This window comes from Schistocerca cancellata, chromosome 2 (assembly GCF_023864275.1).
Source record: "Schistocerca cancellata isolate TAMUIC-IGC-003103 chromosome 2, iqSchCanc2.1, whole genome shotgun sequence".
Lineage (NCBI taxonomy): Eukaryota > Metazoa > Arthropoda > Insecta > Orthoptera > Acrididae > Schistocerca > Schistocerca cancellata.
The window spans coordinates 143,681,241-143,707,316 of NC_064627.1; the positions used below are offsets into that span (position 1 = coordinate 143,681,241).

Here is a 26,076-nt window from a genome sequence, read left to right on the forward strand (position 1 = left end):
TAAAATCGAGAGAGCATTGTGAAAATTGGACATATATAGGTGGCCAGGATATTTATTTACGGATAGCTTCAGAATGAGTGGAAATTTCAAGTTACAAGAGCGAAACAGTCGCGTGTGATGTCTGTGGAATAGTCTATTTACGGCAGTGACAGTAATGTCTCTGAGCTTGTGTATCTTTGGCTCAGTTGTAGAGCGGAGACTAGTCGAGTATTGGACGAGGAATAAGCCGGCAGAACTTTTAGCTTAGTGCGTACTGGAGAGGGATTTTGCTGAAGAAAATTGTTAGGAATTGTTAATCTGACGGAAGGACTTACCGACGCAGCATTTATGTAACAGAGAGAATCAATTTGCATTATGGATATGTTGTTAAGGTAATAATTTTTGCTGGCGTGTACTGCTAATTTTAGCGATTCTTGCAACAGAACGGTCAACCTCCTCACCTCAGATTAGGTCATTTCAGTTTAATTCATTTCAGTTTGCATAATCGTGAAAGCAGTGCCTTGTAAGACTTTTGTAAAGAAAGTAACATTTTTGGTTTTCTGTGAGTTTTATGTTCTTGTGAAATAAGAGTTTAAAATACGTCATTGTCATTGTGATGAACGTATTAGTATGTTCATTTCAAGTAAAAAGTTTTTTCTACTATGAGGAAATCATCCCAATCTTGCTCCCAGTAGTTTAGTTTTACTTTAGAAAATTTAGCTGCTGCGATTTCTTCATACTGTGCTATTGCTGCTGGTACTGCTGTAATTTTTCAGGTGAGATTCTTTTCATAGTTTGTTGTTTCTTTCGTTTCTCATCTTACGTTTCCAGTGACCAATTCTAAGCATTTTCTTTGTAATTCAGATTTTTAATGACTCAGTGAACACTGTGTGTTTGTAGTGTTGGTACGTAATTTCAGTGTTTCATTTTTTTTTTTTTTTTGGGCAGTGCACAGTTTGATTTTGATACTGGTTTTCGAGTAACAGTTTTGATTTTACTTCCTGCATATTGAACGCCAGGTAGTTTTGTCTCTGTGTAAACGTGTGCACTGAGACACGCTGTTCGCAATAGTAATTTCAGTTCGATCCTTTTATAGCAGAGGACAGTACATTCCGTTTTGAATAAAAAGCAGCCGAAAAATTTTATCCTCTTGAACGAACGAGCGATTGAGTCGGACCGAATAACTTTCAGTAAGTTCAAAGAAGAGTCAGACAACATATAACTTTCTCTCACATGCATTTTGTGGAATGTCTATGAGGAGAAATTTCACTTGACGCTGAGCCTCACCGGCGTTTATTCCTTCTGTGCACCATTTGCAAGTCGAACATAAAAAGGGAAACGTATCCAAAGTCATCATACACCGTAAGATGGCCTGTGCAGTGTAAATGGAAATGTAAGCGTGACACGAGTAAAAGCCAAGGATCAAGCTTTCCAAAACACAATGCAAGGTGCCGTAGTAAAAACGAAATTTGTGGTACGGTTCTATGGGACCAAACTGCTGAGGTGATCGGGTCCTAGGCTTACACACTAATTAAACTAACTTAAACTAACTTACGCTAGGGACAACACAGACCCATGCCCGAGGGACGACTCGAGCCCCCGACAGGGGGAGCCGCGCGGACCGTGACATGGCGTCTTAGACCGCACGGTTACCCCATGGTAGTCAGGCGAGATAACGTAAAATCCCTTCCGCTGTCTGATTTTTCGTCATACCAGTCTTGGGTTTCTTAACTGCCGCTGACATTGCTACTCCACTCGTCAATACTGCCGCGTAAGTGATGTCGTTGGCTGGTTATAACAGCTAGATATTTCATGTGAGAGTTGCAGGTGAACATGTACTTTCCAGGCACGCATCACGAATGTTGTTTATACTCACAATGCGCCGTCTACAGCTGTGTACCCTAAGCGGAGGATCACTGCAGTTCCACAGACTACTTGACTCTTGGCAATGTGCATCTAAAGATTTCTTTAGGACCCGATGATAATTTTTATTTGTCACAAGATCTATCCTTGTGGAATGTGCTCCGCTCGTAATCATAAGCATTTTGAAAATAATGACACACACAATGAAGTAGATTAAAACAAAATCTCACATTGTGTATGTCTTTCTCGATGCACGGTCGCCCTCACATTGCCGTCAGCCCTGCTTGTCAGTTAGATATGGAATCTCTCGCCTCAAAAAGTAGCCAGTCAGGGGCCAGGAGGCAACGCTTATTTACAAGGGCGTACTCTGGACAGCCAATCGTCAGTCGTCTTCTGACTGATCACACACACAGCACGTGATCGTGTCGCAGTATGTGTCACCCAGTTGACTTTCTTACATATTGCGCAACATTACTGTTTCCTTATACAACATGATTTGGCTTCCAATGAACTAACATATGTCTGAAATTCGGCAGACTTCGGAATTAGGTCTTAATCAGAACCATTACAACATATTTATTCTCGAGACTATAATATGTTTTTACTTTCCTTAGGATCTTTTTTTATGCTTCTCCAGGAAAAGTGAGGTTCAAATAATCTCCAATCACTTCCGAGAGAAAAATAGTATGCACAGTCATTGTTGTTAGCAGCGATAATTGTTATTACTGCTGTTCAGCCCACGCTAGAAGCTTCGTTAGTAGTTTCAGTTGTTATCACCTGATTCACAGTGTCTGAGATAATTTCTTATCATCCTTATCACCACTAGTCACTGTCCTCCCTCACGAACATTTTATCTCGGTCAGCTGTTGCTTCAACTGGAAGCGAATATTCAGGTGCAAGCAACGACTAGTTATAACATTTCTAACGAAAGCCTCAGCTTTGATTTCAGTTTGTGCTTGGAAACAACACTAGCATAAAATGCAAAATGAACACCTCTAAAGGTGATAGAACGTCATTGCTGGTTAGAGACAGCGTTGTATGCAGAGTGTCAGTTCGGACCAGTTCTTCTGAAATGTGGGCGTAGGAAACGACGCAACCGGGCACTGGGAGTGCCGCTTCTGACTGGTGCCGTGGCTCCCTGGTCCTTCAATAAAAAAGTAAATTCCTCTATCTAGGACATTTATGAAGTTGCAAAAATTCATTGATCTTCATGTAAAAAGCAGTGAAAAAACATGCCACATTTAAAAGAACATAAAATCTCCACGTTAGGCGATGTTTTACTGAAGCTCGAAACTTAGAACGAATTTCAGTGGGAGATGCTTTAAATAACTTCCACAATGAAACACTGCCTCGAAATCTGAAAAAAAGAATCCAAAGGGATTCTGGTGGTATGTAAAGTACACCAGCGCAAGACAGTATCAGTACCTTCACTGCGCAATATCAATATAACCGATGACAGTGCCACTAAATTGGAGTTATTAAACATGGTTTTCCGAAATTCGTTCACCACAGAAGACGAAGTAAATATTCCAGAATTCGAATCGAAAACGACTACCAAAATAAGTAACTTAGAAGTAGATACCTCGGTGTAGCGAAGCAGTTTAAAGAACTTATTCGGTCCAAACAGCTCAGCAATAAGGTTCCTTACAGAGTATCCTGATACAATAATCTCCAACTTAGAAATCATATACAACCGCGCCCTTGACGAAAGATCCACACCAAAAGACTGGCAAACTGCACAGGCCGCGCCAATACTCAAGAAAAGAAATAGGATTAATACGCTGGATTACAGACTCATATCACTAACGTCGATTTTCAGTAGGATTTTGGAACATATACTGTATTCGTACATTATGAATTACCTCGCAGGTAACGGCCTACTGACGCGCAGTCAGCACGGATTCAGAAAATATTGCTCTTGTGAAACAGAGCTAGCTCTTTATTCGCACAAAATAATGAACGCTATGCACAAGGGATTTCAAATTGATTCTGTATTTCTAGATTTCTAGAAGGCTTTTGACGCTGTACCTCACAAGAGATTTCCAATTAACTTGCGTGCCTATGGAGTATCGCTTCAGCTGTGTGACTGGATCCGAAATTTTCTCTCAGATAGGTTGGAGAGTGGAACAGTAGAGAAATAGCCTCAATGTGGTTCGAAGAACCCTCTGCCAGGCACTTAGGCGTGAACTGCAGTGTAACTGTGGTGTCACCGCCAGACACCACACTTGCTAGGTGGTAGCCTTTAAATCGGCCGCGGTCCGTTAGTATACGTCGGACCCTCGTGTCGCACTATCAGTGATTGGAGACCGAGCGCCGCCACGCGGCAGGTCTAGAGAGACTTCCTAGCACTCGCCCCAGTTGTACAACCGACTTTGCTAGCGATGGTTCACTGACAAAATACGCTCTCATTTGCCGAGACGATAGTTAGCATAGCCTTCAGCTACGTCATTTGCTACGACCTAGCAAGGTGCCATTACCAGTTACTATTGATGCTGTAAAACATGTACCGTCAAGAGCGATGTTCACCAATTACGAATTAAAGTTAAGTATTCCAGTAGTTACGTACGTTCTTTGCTACTATAACGTCCTTGTCCAGTTCCAGACCTCACGCCAGCCTGCGTGAGCTTAAACGCGTGCCTTTCGGCTTCCTCCTAGTGGATTGTCTGTCTTGCCAGTCCACTACAGTAACCATGTAGATGTCAATATAGATGTAACATGTGCCTGGTCGCAATTTGTCTACGTGAAGAAAAATAGAAATATTTTTAACAAGTGAAAAATTATCGGAGGTGAAAAAGACATACCAGCCCGTATACAACATTTGAAAAGTGATGATCACGAGTTATGTGTTTACGTGTGAGACAGAATATTGGCATCACTGACAATTTTCGGCTTACCGGCACATAGAGCTCTCTGCAGCTAGTAGATGCTGCAGACGGCAGAGTCCAAAGTGGCGGCTCGACAACAGTTGTTATTTCTTGATTGCATTCCAAGACTGTCACTGAAACCTTCTGACTGCGTCTCCAGGCTTTGCTTGAGGCTGGATGTGCTGACTGTCAACAGCTGCCCTGCTGAGTATTTGCTTAAATTGGGATCGAGCGTGTGACTCCTGTGTGTGAATACTCGAAAAGTTACGCGTCGGGAGACAGGAAGAAGACTTGTTCGCTTGCTGTTTTTGCTATATTTTTCTACCGCCTCAGCACTCCGCGTCCGTCAGCGATGTGACAACAGTTTTGAGTTACTATTGACAAACGAACGCTACTTGTGGTGCAATGACTTTTTTCGAGTACAAAACAGTACAAAGTAACGACGTGCAGGACCAAAACTGGGAATCATGTGATCTAGAGACCTGCAGCGTCGAATAATCCAGTGTTTGTTGATGGAACGCTGAACAGGTCGGGGCTCATAAAGAGAACCACCCACGCCATGCTGTTGCTATTCCTAGAACGTCAGGGAGATGTAATCTCAACAAGACCATGTGACTATGCTCACACTTCTCTTGGAAGTTAGTGCGGTCATCAGGATGTGTGCTACCTCTCCCAACCAGCAGAAACGCTCTAACTTCCTCCAGGTCAGCATGGGTGGGGCGTGGTGGGGAGGTAACTGATGCGGAGGTGCATTATTTCGCGCTAATTATTCTGACAATGGATGGAAGTTGCGAGAAATAGTCTTTCCGAAGATGACATCTATTATCTGCCTCCAAGGCGGTCGGTTATGACGAGGCGAAACTACTTTCGTACAGCAACAACTGTAGGTTTTTGACTGCTCGGTGAGATGACATATCAAGCATGACATATTATATAGAAGATTTCCTAAATTTTGACACACTTCTTTGCCTCAGGAGTACGAGATAATTTTGATAAACTGCAACTATCATGGACTGGCAAAGCGTCACTTGATGCACTAATTAACAAACTGTTCTCCTGCAGCACAGTGTTCAACAGCAACGAAGTACATTTCATCAGAAGCTTTAATTATCATGTTGGTCCTGTACTATGATGTTGACTCCTTCGGATGAGGTCACGACCTAGACGAGCTCTGGCATGCTCTACACTATATTGACCTCAGAGTTAGTGTGCTGCAGGGCTGTTGGGGGAGGTGTGGTCTTCAAGCAATGGGACATCGCTAATGTGTGTGGTATCGAGTCACGTTGCCGACTCTGGTGTAGCAATGCGATCACTTTACGGTACCAACCAGTCTTTATGCACGATCGCCGGATATGAACTGCAGGAAGCTAAGCAAATCAGTGAAATGAGAGCACGCTACAGTTATACGTGCACAGCCTCTCATTTCGAATACTTATAATATACAACGTCAGGATCCTATAAAAAAGAATCTAATCGGTTGGGATGATTGTTTTGAGATGCTAATTTCTGTTTTTATATTTTTTACTGAACCTGTGCTACTTACGAGCACACCAGTTTTTCTACAATAATAATAATTATTATATTATAAAACCTGATGTCTGAACCGGATTCAATCACACGAACTTTCGGTTTCAAGGCAGGCGCTTTACATTTCGACCACCAGCCCCGACTGGCTTTTATAAAATAGTGTTTTACTGATCACAATACACGCACTGTGAGGTATAACAAAGACTCCCACGTTTAGGCAGCTGTGATGAGAGGAGGTCCCATGTCACATGGCAGTATAGCTTGCTACACAACAGCTCACAGACAAGTGGAGTATGTTTTTCTTCAGTGCAGTTGAAATCGTCTCCCGTGGGCGACGTTCATGTCATGTATTGATATGAGAGTCGATAAGCACTTGTCCATATTAGAGAAACTATAGTCAATGTTTTCGTCTGCTAGTTTTATCTTTTGTTGGGAACTGCAAGGCATGTCTCTAGCCAGCCAGTCGTATTACTCAGCGCGGAGGAGAATTCGCTTAGCTGTGTCTTCCTGGTTTAGTGGACAAAGATAACCCCTCGTGTTTCGCCCCCCGCCGCGAACGACGTTATTCACTTGCTGCCAATAATCTGCTGACTTGTAACCCAAAAGTGGACGAATAGACGGAAAAAAATCGTGTAGACGCAAATTTTTGTACTGCGGTAGGAGGGAGAGTCAAATACTGACTAAAGCGACGAATGAAAATTTGTACTAAGGCTGAGATTCGAACCCGGATCTCCTGCTCATTAAGGAGATAAGCTAACCGCTACACCTTCCTAGCACGATGGCATAGTGATTAGCGTATGCGTCTAGTGAGCAGGTGATCCCGGTTCGAATCTTGGCCTTGGTAGAAATTTTCATTCATCGCTTCAGTCTGCAAACATACTTTGTAGACGTTTGGCATTTGAAAAGGCCCCTGGGACTATATAGTGACACTGAAATAACACCAGTGGAAATCGAGCGGGGGAAGGGGGGGGGGGGGGGGAAGGGTCTAGCGCACATGTTTCCCAGTACAAAGTTAAACCTTATGACAATGTCAGTATAAAAACGGCGATCAGAGATCATGACATCATTATAGCACCTATGATTACGAAAGGTCATAAATCAGTCTAGAAGGCTAGTAGAGTGTATCTGCTACACAGAGCAGATAAGCAGTTACTAGCATCTCACTTAGACAGTGAACTGGCATCACTTAGTTCCAGTAAGATAGATGTAGAGGAATAATGAGCAAAGTTCAAGCAAATCGTAAGTCTTGGTGTGGACAGTTATGTGCCTAGTAACTGGACAAAGGATTGAAAAGACCCACCATGATTTAATAACGAAATTCGGAAGATGCTGAGGAAGCAGAGGCTGTTGCACTCTCCGTTCAAAAGGAGACGCACAAACGACGACAAGCGAAGGTTAGCAGAGATTTGTGCGTCTGTGAAAAGATCTATGTGCGAAGCATGCAACAACTACCACCTTCACACCTTAACAACAGATCTGGCAGAGAGCCAGCGGAAATTCTGCTCTTACATAAAACTGCTAAGCAGGTCTACGGCTTCTCTTCAGACCCTTGTTGACCAGAGTGGTGTGGCAGTTGAAGATAGCAAAACGAAAGGCGAAGTTTTAAACTTCACTTTGAAGAAATCGTTCACACAGGAGAATCGTACGAACATAGGGTCATTTGACCATCGAACAGACGCCCGTATGGACGCCACAGTAATAAGCATCGATTACGTAGAAAAACAACTTACAAATTTGAAAGAATAAATCACCTGGTCCGGATGGAATATCAGTTCCATTTTACAAAGATTACTCTACAGCATTATCCCCTTACCTAGCTTGCATTTATCATGAATCTCTTGTCCAGCACGAAGTCCGAAGCGACTGGAGAAAAGCGCAGATGGCTCCAGTGTATAAGAAGGATAAAAGAACCGACCCGCGAAATTACAGACCAATGTTCTTAACTTCTGCTTGTTGCAGAATTCTTGAATATATTCTCAGTTGCAATATCATAAAGTTTCTTGAAACTAAGTAGCTTATGTCCACGAATCACCATGGTTTTAGAAAGCGTGGCTTGTGCGAAACTCAGCTTACCCTTTTTTCACATGATATATTGAGAACTACGTATGAAAGGTAACAGAGAGATTCCATATTTCTGGATTTCCAGAAAGCATCTGACACGGTGCCCCATTACAGACTGTTAACGGAGGTACGAGCATATGAAGTAAGTTCACAGAAATGTGAGGGGCCCAAAGACTTCTTAAACAACAGAACTCAGTATACTGCCCTTGAGGGCGAGTGCTCATGTAGTGTTGGCAGAAGAGCCAACACTGTGTTGCAAGAGGAGGCCGAAATGCACGCGTCAACTCACGCAGGTGGCGCTAGGTCTGAAACAGGATACGTAATGAATGCTATAAAGAAAAGTACGTAGCTGCTGGAATACTTAACTTTAATCCATCATTTGTATACAGCATTCTTGATGATACACGTGAGACTCTCTCTAGATATGGTTAATGGCGCCTTGCTAGGTCGTAGCCATGGACTTAGCTGAAGGCTATTCTAACTGTCTCTCGGCAAATGAGAGAAAGGCTTCGTCAGTGTAGTCGCTATCAAAGACGCCCGTACAACTGGGGCGGGTGCTAGTAAGTCTCTCTAGACCTGCCGTGTGGTGGCGCTCGGTCTGCAATTACTGACAGTGGCGACACGCGGGTCCGACATGTACTAACGGACCGCGGCCGATTTAAAGCTACCACCTAGCAAGTGTGGTGGCGGTGACACCACAGCTCATCAGAGAGAAGGGTATCCTCAGGGGCGCCCTAGGGAAATGTGACAGGACCGATGTTGTTCTCTATATACATAATTAATTTGGCGGACAGCGTGGGTAGCAACCTGCGGTTGTTTGCTGATGATCCCATGGTGTACGGTAAGGTGTCGAAGTTGAGTGACTGTAGGAAAATACAAGACGACTTAGAAAAAATTTCCATTTGGTGTGATGAATGACAGCTAGCTCTAAATGTGGAAAAGTGTAAGTTAATGAGAATGAGTAGGAAGAACAAACCTGATATATTCGGATACAGTGTTACTAGCGTCCTGCTTGATGCAGTGAAGACGTTCAAATATCTGGGCGTACCGTTGCAAAGCGATATGAAGTGGAACGAGCATGTGGGAACTGTGGTAGGGAAGGCGAATGTTCGACTTCGGTTTATTGGGAGAATTTTAAGAAAAGTGGTCACCGTTAAAGGAGACCGCGTATAGGGCGCTGGTGCGACCTATTCTTGAGTACTGATCCCGTGTTTAGGATTCGTACCAGGTCGGACTGAAGGAAGATATCGAAGCAATTCAGAGGCAGGCTGCTAGATTCGTTACCAGCAGGCTTTAACAACACGTAAGTGTTACGGAGATGCTTCGGGAACTCAAATGGGAATCTCTGGAGCGAAGACAACGTTGTTTCTGAGAAACATTCTCGAGAAAATTTAGAGGACCGGCAGAATGGAAATGAGCGTACGGCATTGTGGCCCGGGAGTCCCCCATTCGGGGAAGTTCGGCCGCCGAGTCAAATGAAAACCTTAAATATTTTTTTATATATTATTTATTGGTCAGAAGTGGTACAAAGCTGTATCACTTTTCAACATAATCTCCACCACGCTCAATGCAAGTCCTCCAGCGCTTACAAAGTGCATAAATTACTTTAGAAAAAAATTCTTTTGGTAGTCCGTGCAACCACCCATGCACCGCGTGGCGTACCTCTTCATCAGAACAGAACTTCTTTCCTCCCACTGCGTCTTTGTGTGGTCTAAACATATGGAAATCTCTTGGGGCAAAGTCTGGTGAGTATGGTGGATGAGGATGACACTCAAAATGGAAGTGGACCCACGTTTCGTCTCCAGGAACGATTCTTGCAAGAAAGCCATCACCTTTTCGTTCAAAGCGCCGAAGAAGTTCTTCACAAGCATCAACACGTCGTTCTCTCATTTCAGGAGTCAGCTGCCGTGGCACCCATCTTGCAGACACTTTGTGAAACTGGAGCACATCATAGACACTGTGGTGTGCTGACCCATGACTACACTGTAAACATGCTGCAATGTCATTCAGTGTCACTCGATGGTTTTCCTTCACTATGGCTTCAACTGCTGCAATGTTCTGTGGAGTCACACAACTAGTTGTGCCTGACCTGGTTGAGGAGCATCTTCGACTGAAATCACACCATTTGCGAACTTCCTACTCCATTCGTAAACTTGTTGCTGTGACAAACATGCATCATCGTACTGAACCTTCATTAGTCGATGAATTTCAATATGTTTCACACCTTCATTACGCAAAAACCGAATAACACAGTTCTTCCCTAGTGCAAGTCGCAAGTGGGGCGGCCATCTTTATACTGATACTGTGACGGGATGTGTGCATCTGCACTATGCTGCCACCTACAGGCCATTCTGCACGCTATTTGTAGCACGTTTACCAACTTACAGGAGAACGGCGCGAAATTTCGAGTTGTTATTACAAATTTAAGGTTTTCATTTGACTCAACCTCGTACGTATTGCATTCGACGCCACATTGGGCGACTTGCTCGTCGAAGATGGGGATGAAATGATGATGAGGATAACACAACACCCAGTCCCTGAGCGGAGGAAATCTCGTGCCCCAGCAGGGAATAGAACCCGAGCCCCTTTGCGTAGCACTCCGCCGCTCTGACCACCTAGGTAAGGCGGGCGGACAGATGACAGGCATTTGAAGCTGACTGCCGAACGATTCTACTGCCGGCAACATACATTACTTGTAAGGACCACGAAGATAAAATACGAGAAATTAGGACTCATACGGAATCATAAAGATAGTCATTTTCCCCCCGCTCTATTTGCGAGTCAAACAGGAAAGGAAATGACTACTTGTGATACAGGGTACCCTCCGCCACGCACCATACGGTGGCTTGTGGAATACCTCTGTAGATGTAGATGAAATTACGTTGAATTCCTACAAAAAGGGCCTTATTCATTTTTTCTGTAAGACTAACAGTTTCCGCTTTGCAGTGGGTTGATAAATTGCAAATTATTAAAAATAGTGTTTCTTTGATATAAAAATAGTAATTTCTGTTAAATAAAATGGATTAAGAACAAGTGTGTACCACTTATAAGTGCAGTAGAGCCTCATTAAGGGATAAATTGTGTCCTGGGGATGTAATAGGTTGGAGGAAGGATGTGTGAGTGTGAGGGTAGGCAGGTCACCGGATTATGGTCATGCAAGTCCCTCCTTCCTATGGATGCAAATTGAAGAGCGAGCAAGTGATTCTCCACTCTGTCTACCCCACTACATCACAAGAAGTAACTGCCTTATGAACTCACTCGCGAAAGAGTGTGCCAACAGGGGGGGGGGGGGGGAGAGGGGGGGAGGGGAGTATATCTGTGATGCACACTGAACTACATTGTAAGATGGAAACTGATTTTTTGTCATCCTGGACGGTGGCTATCTTCCTGATTTCACTAAGTCACCTATTTTCAGTTTATTAAATATATAGGTGTTTGCAGTTGTTAACAAGACAACCCGCAACTTCCGATTCACGCTTTGAGCAATGGCATTGACAGAGATAGATTGCGCTCTAGACATCCACCTCTTATAAGGGCCAAAGATCGGGAGGAAAATGGTTTCTGTCTTGAACGCTGGAAAGCGGAATGGGAAGAATCAGCACCACCACAGGTAAATGTGGTGTCACCGCCAGACACCACACTTGCTAGGTGGTAGCTTTAAATCGGCCGCGGTCCAGTAGTACATGTCGGACCCGTGTGTCGCCACTGTCAGTCATTGCAGACCGAGCGCCACCACACGGCAGGTCTAGAGAGACGTACTAGCACTCGCCCCAGTTGTACGACGACTTTGCTAGCGACTACACTGACGAAGCCTTTCTCTCATTTGCCGAGAGACAGTTAGAATAGCCTTCACCTAAGTCCATGGCTACGACCTAGCAAGGCGCCATTAACCATATCTGGAGAGAGTCTCACTTGTATTAACAATAGCGATGTACCACAATGATGGAATAAAAGTTAAGTATCACATCAGTTACGTACTTTTCATTATAGCATTAATTACGTATTCTGTTCCAGAATTCACGCCAGTCGGCGTGAGTTGACGCGTGCATTTCGGCTACTTCCGAGTGGCGTGGCTGTCTTGCAACGCCACAACAGTAAACACCTTACTGAAACCGTCGAACAGACTTCCAGGCTTTGGCTTACCACATAAAACCTGGACCATCCTCAACAGCATCAGGACGGGCCACGGTCGATGTGCGGACTCTATACACAAATGGGGAAGAGCACCATCCCCAAAGTGAGAAGCAGACGATCCGGCACATCATTGCAGAGTGCCCTCTGAGAGCCTACTCAGGTCAAACAACGGACTTCCTGGATGCGACTCGAAGTGCAGGTCAATATATTAAAAACCTTAATGTTAATTTGTAATTATATGTATGTTGTTCATGACATAACTGTAGTTAGTTCTTTATGTCTTGTTTTTAGTTCCAAAGTTATTGTAGCAGCTTATTTCTCTATAAACGTGATTTGTACTTGCCATACGCTAAATAAATAAATAAATAACTGAGCTTTTATGTGAAATACAGTGCATTGCTATAAACAGTGGATGACAAGCGTATAAGTTGCACTTGCAATGTCAGTGATCTTTCCAGCGTTGGTGGGACAGGGACTGGATTGTTAAATGTTGCACCTTACTGCTGCCTATCGTTGACAGCACATTGTAAAGTCGTCTAATAGTATAGCAGTCACTTGGTTGTGAATTAATCAGTGAACCGAAAATGACTTCACTTCTCCCACCAGTAATTGTGTAACTGGGAGACTACGTAAGTCTCTTCCATTCGGGAACTGCAAGCAACCGTAGATTGGGCTGCACTGAGTGGAGTCATCCACAGTACATCTTAGATAGTGGGCATGAATACGTCTGGTCGAATGGGATTGAACATGTTCAAGCCTATGAAGTTCCCAAACAACTAGATGACCTCCTTCTGTTGCGATGGGAGACAACTGAAATCTTCGTGCGCTCTCAGATGTTGGGAGAGCCGAGGCTGGGATGATACATTTTACACACCTCATGCTGTGAAAAGTATTCCTGCCAGTGAAAGCAGAGACAGTGAAACCAATATCGTCGAAAACATATTGACAGCATGTTATGTCTGAGACAGGCAATTCAATGTGGCAGACAGATCCAGCCGTGGAGCTTTTTTACATAACAGCTCACTTTCACAACAGCAAATACGTAACTCATTAAATAAACTGAAAATTGCTCCACTGTATAAACACGGGTTGAATGAAGTTATTTTGTCTACTTACATAAGAGAACTGAACAGGAAATGCTGGGGGTGAAAGAATCAAGAGCGATCACGGGAAGTTGTCTTTTCCCGAACAACGCTGTGGCTGCCGTGCAGGTCGACTAAGCATCACTTTCCCCTCTAGCAGTGTAGGACAGTGTGCAGAGATTTACGTATATTCTGTCCATACGAGTTTCTTCGTTCGTTCAAATGGTACAAATGGCTCTGAGCACTATGGGACTTAACATCTGAGGTCATCAGCCCCCTAGAACTTAGAACTACTTAAACCTAACTAACCTAAGGACATCACACACATCCATGCCCGAGGCAGGATTCGAACCTGCGACCATAGAGGTAGCGCGGTTCCAGACTGAGGCGCCTAGAACCGCTTGGCCACATCGGCCGGCTTTCTTCGTTAGTATTTCAACTCAAATGTGTATTCCACGTAGTGTTAATGCACTTTGTTGAAAATAAACAACCCCAGACATGTGAAAACACTGCGTCACTAGTGATTCATAGGATCGGTATAACGTTCTGAAACACCATGTAGTTGATTCCCATAGTGTAGTGGGCTAGAGGGAGAGGAGAATCGCCCGCCCCCTCTTCAGTTTGCGTACCAATGTATCGCAGCATCTTTGACACTCATGTACTTCGTAAAGTCTGTCCTTGTTTTCATATGATGTGATGCACATTGAAAATTCGTTCTGTGACCAAAAGGAAATGTTTTATAATGCTAACCGACTTACGTGATGTTGAATATACAAACATCTTTGCGAATGGAATTCACTGAAAAAAAAGCCCTACAAAAATGAGTTTTTCAGATGGACATTTCATGTAAGTTGCATTGTAACACAGATCTGTAGCGCTACTATCTTTATTATAAGTTTGTAACTACGAATTATTGTTTATCCTAAGGCAGCTCACCGGTACGCCAATGTATTATATGTTTTGACGAAAGCGTGAAAGCCGTCTGTTGATGAACTGTATAAATTCTAAACCGGTAACGGTACTCTTAGAATAACTAAAAACAATTTGTGGCTAGTCGCTGTGCATCATCAACATTTTATTTCAAGTAAGAGCCACGGTCTCCTACCATTTCTTTATTTGACAAAATTGGAGCATTTATAATAATCTGTGATATTTCCATTTCCTGCTGTGTGGAAACTATTAGTCCTAGAGCAAACAAAAATATGACATTTTCTGTAGGATATTTAATTAGCTGGAAGCTCCAGTTTCCGAGTAATTCAAGAAAAGCTTAAAAAAATGATCTTGAAACGCTCCCACAACGATGCTTGCACCCAACTAGTGGGCATTTTTAGTATGTTTTTTATGACCTTCCCCCCCTCCCCACGCCGAACTCGATCTCCTAATACACAAATTATTTCCCCAAATTTTCGTTTGTATAACTACGTGTTTTTTCAGGTTTTATTTATGTGAGGTACTCCGCAGTTGTATTTCATGTGAGCAATGATAGTTGTTAGCTAGAATTCCTGTCTCGGTTAGAACAGGTGGAGACCTATATCTAACTTCTCTTCGGTCTTCTGAACATAAGGGTCGCTTATCTCATTATCGTCCCACTCGTTAAATAATATTTTAGGCGTTTGTATAGGTCATAAATTGCCATAATTAAAAATGACAGTTATCTCTTTACGCTAAAAGTATTGAACACCTCAACACCTGAGTAAAACTGAAGCCAAGCCCACCATCTTGCCCATAAATTACGGTAATTAACATGACAGTTATTGCTCGTTAATTATGGCGTAAATGATCAAAACATATGCCCATGTGAGCAGTATGTTTACATAAGAATCATTAAATTAGGCTAGAGCAACTGGGCGGTTTGTTTACTTAAGAAAAACAATGCCCCCATGTAAGTAGGCTGTTTAGGTTTTTTTACTGGTAACGCAACGTAGTGCTCTGTATGAAAATCACTGACTGTGCTGTGTGCAGTCTGAGGCTGGTCGGCATTGTTGCAATAGTCGCTATTGTAGTGTTGGGCAGTTAGCTGTTAACAGCGCGTAGCGTTGCGCAGTTGGAGGTGAGCCGCCAGCAGTGGTGGATGTGGGGAGAGAGATGGTGGAATTTTGAGAGCGGACGATCTGGACGTGTGTCCATCAGAAAGAGTAAATTTGTAATATCGGATATCATGGATTGATACATATGTTATGACTTTTGAACACTATTAAGGTAAATACATTGTTTGTTCTCTATCAAAATCTTTCTTTTGCTAACTATGCCTATCAGTAGTTAGTGCCTTCAGTAGTTTGAATCTTTTATTTAGCTGGCAGTAGTGGCGCTCGCTGTATTGCAGTAGTTCGAGTAACGAAGATTTTTGTGAGTAAGTGATTTGTGAAACATATAGGTTAATTTAGTCAGGGCCATTCTCTTGTAGGGATTATTGAAAGTCAGATTGCGTTGCGCTAAAAAATATTGTGTGTCAGTTTAAGCACAGTCATGTATAATTTTTCTAAGGGGACGTTTCACCAATTACGCCAGAACCTGCCTTATCCCCTTGCTACTAGATACATGCTCCTTCAAATTTCCCAATTGATGCAGAAAACAAACTGAAAACTTCTTGAACTGTACTCACAAATTTAAGAGTGACATGCATGATAGTATTGCATCATTCATTACTAGGCGAAAGAAATTAACCACAAATAGACCAAATAGTGATCTACGATTAAAATGTACAATTCTTTTTTGAACTCCTTCGTTTTCCCGCTTCATATTCGTACAGTTATCATATCCTTGGCACCTTTTAAAGGAATCTACCGTCTTATCAACTCTCTTAAGAGGACGTCGGTTGGACATTCATCATTAGTGCCTGCAACTGTAATAAAGCCAAGGAAATGTTCCCTGAAAATTATTTCTTCAGGAGGCTCTGTCTAAACAAAACGAATGCTTATTGACACTTTCTCTGTGCCACTCACGTCAAGGGTAAAGTCTAAAATAGTTGAATGGTATGTTGCTTTTTTAAGGTTCATTTAAAACGTACTCTTGAATAGATGCTGATAAGAAAGTGATGTATGCACTTTATTCTACTTTACGGAGGTAGTGAATATTTTTTGTTGTTGAAAAGTTACTCTTCATAAATTCTCTTTGAAAACAACATCAAATGTAGCGATGTGTTTTATTATTTCCGAGAAATTCCTGTATTTAAAGAGAATATCAGCTTATTCTCGAAACGCCAACCCCTTTGTCCCCAGGAACTTTTTAATACCACATACGAATTTCAGTCTCAGCCTGAATGAGCCTGTGATTTTCTTCATCAAGCACTTTGCTAAGACGCAAACGCAAGAGTAATGCTTACCATGGTTGGTATGCATTTATATAGTTCGGGGTTTTTCGGCGTTGGCTTTGATATCCCGACTTATTTTTCCGGTCTTAAAATCCCGACGTAACTTTAGGTGGGTTATAAGGTTTGAAAGAGAAACAAAAAATCCAATGTTTCTTCGTCGTTAATTTGTCACAGTGAATCTATTACCTCTCTGGCCACCGGGAAAGTGCACATCAGATACGTGAAAAGGGCCCCTTTCAACAAGAGTTTGTCGTAAGGCATCTATAATTTTATTCGACCATTACTCACAGTGAGCCGATAAGTTAATGGCGTGTGAGCAGATTTAAATGAAACATAAAAAAAACTTTCAAAATATTAAATAAACTGATAAGCAGCTAATACCTCTATCAAGCAGGCGAAAACCTGATGTTGTATACACAACGAAAATCGACAAATCAGTAATTTACGATCCTTCTACGTAGTTGTATTCTAAGGCGTATCGGAGGATAGGGATAGATTTTACGTATAACTGCGCCGTTTTACGCAAAACGAGAGCAAAAGAATTCCAATAAGTCGTTAAAAGTTTCTGACCATTCACAGAACTTTAACACACCATCAATCGTAAGGCTACGAGCGTAACCAGTCATTGGGCCTGGACCAACGTCTTCTTTCCATATTTTAATACACAGTGCTAGAGTCGACGTAAGAATCGTATTGTCTGTATTTTTCACTTGTCAAAATAACAACATATGCCAGGATAAAGCAATGGTACAGAAAGAAGAGAACACTTGGATACGTGAAACCAGCTTCGACAAACTCAGATTGTAAACTTAAGCGTTGGTTCTCAAACTCCTGAATAAACAACATTAACAATTAACAGCGAACGTATTGCAGGCTGCTTCAACCACTTCCTTAGGGGACGTGGGTGTTCGGGTGCGCATAGGGTTCGTGTCGTCACACATCTCGACTGAGACACAGGAACCGAGAAACACTCAATACTTATATTTCTGAGTGATGGCAACGCTAATGGCTCGTTGCCCTCTTCACCAAAGGAGGTTTTCCTTCTTGTGATAAGCGCAGGCCGCTACAAGCCTTTGAACGTCAAAAAGTTCCACTTGAAGTCTCCTGTGCGGTGAAATTCAGTTAGATAGGGAAGATAATGGAAAAGCTTACACTTCAAATGCATTTGTACTAAACAGGCCAATATTTGATACGGAAGTCGTGGTAGCTCGTTTGAAGACACTTTGACTGTCCCTTTGACTGTTCACAGATGTCTCTGGACCCGGCCAAAGATGTAAACAAACAAGCATGAGCAGCACCTATTAGACGGAGAGGGTCCGACAGAGGATCAGTTCCAGTCATTGCAGCAGGAAGTAGGTGCCAGCCTGTGTTGTATGCAGTTCAACAATGCCAAGACTGTCAATAACGCAGTTTGATCCAATCCGTATTGTTACCTTGTGCCAGGAAGGGCTCTCAACAAAGGAAGTGTCCAGTCGTCTCGGAGTGAACCAAAGCGAAGTTGTTCGGACATGGAGGAGATACAGTGAGACAGGAACTGTCGATGACATGCCTCGCTCAGGCCGCCCAAGGACTACTATTGCAGTGGATGACCGCTACCTACAGTTTATGGCTCGGATGAACCCTGACAGTAACACCACCATGTTGAATAATGCTTTTCGTGCAGTCACAGGACGTCGTGTGCCCAATAGGCTGCATGATGCGCAACTTCACTCCCGACGTCCATGGTGAGATCCATCTTTGCTATCACGACACCATGCAGCGCGGTACAGATGGGCCCAACAACGCACCGAATGGACCGCTCAGGAATGGCATCACGTTCTCTTCACCCCATGGTGAACATCTGGTGAATGAATTCCTTCAGGATAACGACATCGCTTGACTAGAGTGGCCAGCATGTTCTCCAGACATGAATCCCAGACATGAATCCTATCGAACATGGATAGATTGTAAAGGGCTGTTTATGGACAACGTGACCTACCAGCCACTCTTTGGAATCTATGTCGAATCACCGTTGAGGAGTGGGACAATCTGGACCAACAATGCCTTGGCGAAGTTGTGGATAGTGTGTCATGACGAATACAACCACGCAGCAATGCTAGAGGACGTGCTACTGGGTATTGGAGGTACCGTTGTGTGCAGCAGTCTGGACCACCACCTCTGAAGGTCTCGCGGTATGGTGGTGCAACATGCGATGTGTGGTTTTCATGAGCAATAAAAAGGGCGGAAATGATCTTTATGTTGTCTCTAATCCAGTTTTCTGTACAGGTTCCGGAATTCTTGAAACCGAGGTGATGCAAAACTTTTTTTGATGTGTGTGTTATTATATACTTCGAACCGCGTCAGCTTTCACTGCTAATTAGGATACACCTTGTATACAGATTTTGCACTTGGGCACCTCTGGCACCCCTGCCAGCTTGGCACCCAGATTGGTCGCTTGGACTTAACCTGGCCTGGCACTACTGGGAAAGTGGACATAACTAGTATTTACCACACACTGCACAACGATACTACGGCTACCAACGTACAGAGAGATCATGGGATACATCCTCTTTCCTGGCGCAGTGCAGCAGCTCGACGGGGCATGGACTCGACAAGTCCTTGAAAGTCCCCTGCAGAAATATTGAGCCCGCATCTCGTGGTCGTGCGGTAGCGTTCTCGCTTCCCACGCCCGGGTTCGATTCCCGGCGGGGTCAGGGATTTTCTCTGCCTCGTGATGGCTGGGTGTTGTGTGCTGTCCTTAGGTTAGTTAGGTTTAAGTAGTTCTAAGTTCTAGGGGACTTATGACCACAGCAGTTGAGTCCCATAGTGCTCAGAGCCATTTTTTGAAATATTGAGCCATGCCGTCGCTATAGCCTTCCATAATTGCGCAACTGTTGCCAGTGCAGAATTTTGTGTACGAACTGATCTCTCGATTATACACTCCTGGAAATGGAAAAAAGAACACATTGACACCGGTGTGTCAGACCCACCATACTTGCTCCGGACACTGCGAGAGGGCTATACAAGCAATGATCACACGCACGGCACAGCGGACACACCAGGAACCGCGGTGTTGGCCGTCGAATGGCGCTTTCTGCGCAGCATTTGTGCACCGCCGCCGTCAGTGTCAGCCAGTTTGCCGTGGCATACGGAGCTCCATCGCAGTCTTTAACACTGGTAGCATGCCGCGACAGCGTGGACGTGAACCGTATGTGCAGTTGACGGACTTTGAGCGAGGGCGTATAGTGGGCATGCGGGAGGCCGGGTGGACGTACCGCCGAATTGCTCAACACGTGGGACGTGAGGTCTCCACAGCACATCGATGTTGTCGCCAGTGGTCGGCGGAAGGTGCACGTGCCCGTCGACCTGGGACCGGACCGCAGCGACGCACGGATGCACGTCAAGACCGTAGGATCCTACGCAGTGCCGTAGGGGACCGCACCGCCACTTCCCAGCAAATTAGGGACACTGTTGCTCCTGGGGTATCGGCGAGGACCATTCGCAACCGTCTCCATGAAGCTGGGCTACGGTCCCGCACACCGTTAGGCCGTCTTCCACTCACGCCCCAACATCGTGCAGCCCGCCTCCAGTGGTGTCGCGACAGGCGTGAATGGAGGGACGAATGGAGACGTGTCGTCTTCAGCGATGAGAGTCGCTTCTGCCTTGGTGCCAATGATGGTCGTATGCGTGTTTGGCGCCGTGCAGGTGAGCGCCACAATCAGGACTGCATACGACCGAGGCACACAGGGCCAACACCCGGCATCATGGTGTGGGGAGCGATCTCCTACACTGGCCGTACACCACTGGTGATCGTCGAGGGGACACTGAATAGTGCACGGTACATCCAAACCGTCATCGAACCCATCGTTCTACCATTCCTAGACCGGCAAGGGAACTTGCTGTTCCAACAGGACAATGCACGTCCGCATGTATCCTGTGCTCTAGAAGGTGTAAGTCAACTACCTTGGCCAGCAAGATCTCCGGATCTGTCCCCCATTGAGCATGTTTGGGACTGGATGAAGCGTCGTCTCACGCGGTCTGCACGTCCAGCACAAACGCTGGTCCAACTGAGGCGCCAGGTGGAAATGGCATGGCAAGCCGTTCCACAGGACTACATCCAGCATCTCTACGATCGTCTCCATGGGAGAATAGCAACCTGCATTGCTGCGAAAGATGGATATACACTGTACTAGTGCCGACATTGTGCATGCTCTGTTGCCTGTGTCTATGTGCCTGTGGTTCTGTCAGTGTGATCATGTGATGTATGTGACCCCAGGAATGTGTCAATACAGTTTCCCCTTCCTGGGACAATGAATTCACGGTGTTCTTATTTCAATTTCCAGGAGTGTATTATATAAATTTTTGATGTAATTCACGTCGTGTGATGTGGGTTGCCAAATCATTCGCTCGTATGTAGAGAATGTACCAAAAACCAGTCGCAAACAGTTGTGGCCTGGTGAGATGTTTTGGAGCATGAAGTCCATGAACAGCTCCAAATGGAATCAAGTACCGAAAAGAACCATTTCCAGTCAATGAACGGTTCAGTTGAACTAGAGGACGCAATCCATTCCATGTAAACACAGCAACTCGAATGGGCATGGACTGAACAAGTCCTTGGAAGTCCCCTGCAGAAATATTGAGCCATGCTGTCTCTATAGCCTTCCATAATTGCGCAGTTGTTGCCAGAGCAGAATTTTGTGTACGAACTGATCTCTCGATTATGTTACATAATTTTTTGATGGAATTCACGTAGTGTTGTGTGGGTTGCCAAGTCATTCGCTCATATGTAGAAAATGTTCTTCAAACCAGTCGCAAACAATTGTGGCCAGGTGACATGTTTTGGAGCATGAAGTTTATGAACAGCTCCAAATGGGATCAAGTACCGAACGTAACCATTTCGACTCAATGATCGGTTCAGTTGGAGGACCCAGTCCATTCCATGTAAACACAGTCCACACCATTATGGAGCCGCCACCAGTTTGCACAGTGCCTTGTTGACAACTTGGATCCGTGGCATTGTGGCGTCTGTGCCACATCCGAACCCTGCCATCAGCTCTGACCAACCGAATTCGGGTCACATCTGACCAAGCCACGGCTTACCAGCTTTCTAGGGACCAACCAATATGGTCGAGAGTCCAGGACAGGCATTGCTGTTAGCAAAGGCACTAGCGTCGGTCGTCTTCTGACATAGCCTATAATGCTAAATTACGCCGCACTGACCAAAACCATTAGTTCGTCGTACGCCCCACATTGATTTCTGTGGTTATTTTACTCAGTGTTGCTTGTCTGTTAGCACTGACAACTATACATAAACGATGCTGGAGGCCGTCGCCACTGTTGCCCTTGCCCAGAGGTAATGCCTGAAGTGTGATGTTCTCGGTACACTCCAGACACTGTGGATCTCGTAATACTGAATTCCCTAACGTTCTCCGAAACGGAGTGCCCCGTGAGTCTAGCTGCAGCAACCATTCCACGTTCAAAGTCGGTTAATTCCCATCGTGCCGCCATAATAACGTCGGAAACATTTTCACATGAATGACATGAGTACAGATGATAGCTCGGCCAATGCACTGCCCTTTTATATCCTGTGTACGCGGTTCTGCCGCCATCTGTTTGTGTGCTATCGCTGTCACATGACTTCTGTCACCTCAGTGTACATTTCGCGAAGGGTCCTCGAAGACAAGATAAGAGAAATCAGGGCTTGTAGGGAAGAGTATCGTTGGTTTTCCCCGTTCCATTTGCGAATGGAGCAAGAAAGCTAACGACTAGCCCTGGGGTCATTGGTGAATGGAACAGGAAAGCAAATTAGTAGCAGTGGTTCAAGCTACCCTCCGCCATGCACCTTAAGGTGGCTTGCACAATGTTGTATACAGATGTTGAGTAAAGCATTAGCTTTAAACGTTTGGTATTTTCAGATCAGCTTAAATGAACGACAGAAGATAATGCAAAGCATTGATCATACCTGTAACACTAGTCGGCGGGAAGACACCAGCGTTGTTGATAAGGACATCGACACCACCCAGGTTGTCCTTGACCCACTTGAAGGCAGCCAGGATGCTGGCTTCGTCGCTCACATCCCCGGCGATCGCGTGCAGCTTCCCTGGCGCGTCTTTGAGTTCCAGCTCCTGTTGTGAGGCACAAACACCTTACTGTCTTCATGAAAGATGAAAATAATGAAAGCAGTTCTCTCACTCTTAGTGAAGCCTAGTCTTTAATGTTTTGCTCTGCACGAGATTGTGAACTTTCTTATCTTTACTTAAGATATTTGACTAGTACGATTTCCGTGATCCTTTTTACAGCGCCGAGATAACGCAACAAGTTTTGTACTACCACTAACTGACCATGCCTTGTTCAGAAGTGAGATTACGGCACTTGCCTCGCGAAGTGGAGGATATTGTGTGAGACGCCCGTCGCGTCCCTTCGTTGACACGGAGCGAAACCTGTCCTGGAAGAAGTAGCTAAAGGATGAGCCGTCAGTTAGGGCCTGATAGCCAACTCGGCGTACACTGTCGTATCTCCTGATATTGCATCCGCGTTCATATTCACCAAAGAAACTGGTATAGGCATGCGTATTCAAATACAGAGTTACGTGAGCCGGCAGAATACGGCGCTGCGGTCGGCAACGCTTCTATAAGACAACAGCTGTCTAGAGCAGTTGTTAGATCGGTTACTGTTGCTACAATGACAGGTTACCAAGATTTAAGTGAGTTTGAACGTGGTGCTATATCCGGCGCTCAAGCGATGCGACACAGCATCTCCGAGGTAGCAATGAAGTGGGGATTTTCTCGTACGATCATGTCATTAGAGTATCGTGAATATCAGGAATCCAGTAAAACATCATATCCCCGTCACCGCTGCGACCGGAAAAAGATCCTGCAAGAACGGGACCAACGACGAGTGAAGAGACTCGTTCAGCGTGACAGAACTGTAGCCCTTCCGCAAATTGCTTCAGATTTCCATACTGGACCATCAACAAGTGTCAGAGTGCAAAACCATTCAACGAAACATCATCGATATGTGCTTTCGGAGCCGAAGGCCCACTCGTGTATCCTCGATCACTGCATGACAGGAAGATTTATGCCTCGCCTGGGCCGGACGGGTCACATTTCAAATTGTATCGAGCAGATGGACATGTACGGGTATGGGTATGGAGACAACCTCATAAATCCATGCACCCTAGATGTCAGTAGCAGACTATTCAAGCTGGTGGAGGCTCTGTACTGGTGTGGGAGGTGTACAGTGGGAGTGATATGGGACCCCCGATGCGTCTACGTACAACTCTGATGGGTGGCACCTACGTAAGCATCCTGTCTGATCACCTGCACCCATTCATGTACATTGTGCATTCCGACGGATTTGGGCAATTCCAGCAGGACAATGCGACACCCAACAAGTCCAGAATTGTTTCAGAGTGGCCCCAGGAACACTCTTCTGAGTTAAAACCCTTCCGCTGACCACCAAACTCCCCAAACATGAACATTAATGGGATGCCTTGCAATGTGTTGTTCACAAGATTTTTCCACCCCTTCCTATTGTGACTGATTTACGGACAGCCCAGCAGGGTTCATAGTGTCAGTTCCCTCCAGCACTACTTCAGATAATAGTCGAGTCCATTCCAAGTCGCGTGGCGGCACTTTTGCGTGCTCGCGGGGGCCCTACACGATATTAGGCAGCTGTATCAATTTCTTTGGCTCTTCAGTGTACTTGATGAAGAAAATGGAAACAAAATAAGGACGTCACTGGTGAAGTAAGGAATTACTCCGTCGGCGATGCCCATATGAGAAACCATTGAACATACCACCAGTAAATTCGTCTGCATCACTGCAGAATATTTCGGATTCCTTGTGTCATTGATGGATCAGAAAATGGGAAAATATTGGATGCGAAATTGAAAGAGGCAGTAGTAGTTCGAGAAAGGCTAGCTATGACACTGCAATTCATTCGAAAGGGGGATTCAGTCTTTACACTACGTATTTAAAATGTCGAAGAGTACGATATTGAAAGCTGACCCGAAATTTTGTGATGTGTTAATTGAATATTTCATACGGTGTTTGTAAGGTGATTCGTCAATCCTCTCTCACAATGACAGCAGCGGTGTCGATGTTTTCCTCCGCGAGACCAGTAATTGGACGCCGGTTGAAATTGATTGTCTCCCTTCTTAACAGCAATTTAAACCATCTTCGAGCTGTGCTGTAGGGAACTCCATAGTCCTACCGTAACATTGCGCAGATCTCAGCCGAAGATTTGTTGAGCTGCAGCAGAATTTCAACGCCGTATATTGTTCGTCACGCATTACCTCCATTGTTGCGGTAGGCCATAGTTAACATGTCTCAGTTTCATAAATTTAGACAACATTGTCCGTAGGAGAACAGTAAACTGGTGCTATAATTTGGCCAAAAGTAACAGTCTAAATCGCAATGATATTTATTTATTATGACCAGGGAACATCATTCCGATATAGTTTGTTATTTTTAATCAAACTGCACACAATTCAGAGGCGGGAAACAGGAATGCCTTCAACGAAACAAGTACGGAGTGTTTGTTGCACATTAAGCTAATAGAATGCCACAAAATTTAATTCTATAGCTAGAAATTACGACCGTAGAAAATTATGATCATTCTTTAGTGTACAGCCCTTGTAGAATTGTTTAAATTTATTTGAGTTCTCCGGTCTCGGAGCCTTATTTTTTGCATGTTCAAAGTTTTTTCAGCAGAAAATTATGTTTTTACATAAATCTTTACCAACAAACAAAAGTACATATCTTAAACACCACTTAAATAGTTTTTGGCCAGTAGATTAATGAGCCTATGCAGCACAAAGTGGCGGTCAAATTACTTCTGCGCAAACTGCACAACTAAACGGTTCGCACGATTGAGGGTGAAATACAGGCCTGCAGTCAAAATTAAACGAATTTACATTATCAGAATTAAATTCTCTATGGCATGAAATCAAATTTCCTGAAGTGCATTTCAAAATGGCGGCTACTTGAAAACATAGGTACTGAAAAACTCTGTAAATAAATAACAAGCCTTATGGAAAATGTCTACCTTCTTATATCCGAAACAGCATCCTCTTTTACTGAGTAGTGGTTTTTAAACCTGGGAACCACTTTAAAAAACGCTGTCTCAGGAAACCACATTTAAAGTTTTGATTTCGTTTTTTTATGTACGGTATATAATTCCCAATTTTTTTCAGATTACCACATATCTACTATTACTGAGTCACAGAGTAAACATTCCTCTTCTTCGAAGATCTCATTTTGCAAACCGCGGAACT

General features: G+C 44.2%; 1 protein-coding gene across 1 annotated transcript in view; it reads right to left on the reverse strand.

Annotated features, from left to right (window-relative positions):
* The window catches only part of LOC126161432 (dehydrogenase/reductase SDR family member 11-like), a 112,868-nt gene that overhangs the window by 53,465 nt on the left and 33,327 nt on the right, over window positions 1–26,076 (reverse strand). The window contains exon 2 of the mRNA XM_049917233.1: window positions 22,762–22,924. Coding sequence (XP_049773190.1) covers window positions 22,762–22,924 — 163 coding nt within the window. The remainder of the gene's footprint in view (window positions 1–22,761; window positions 22,925–26,076) is intronic.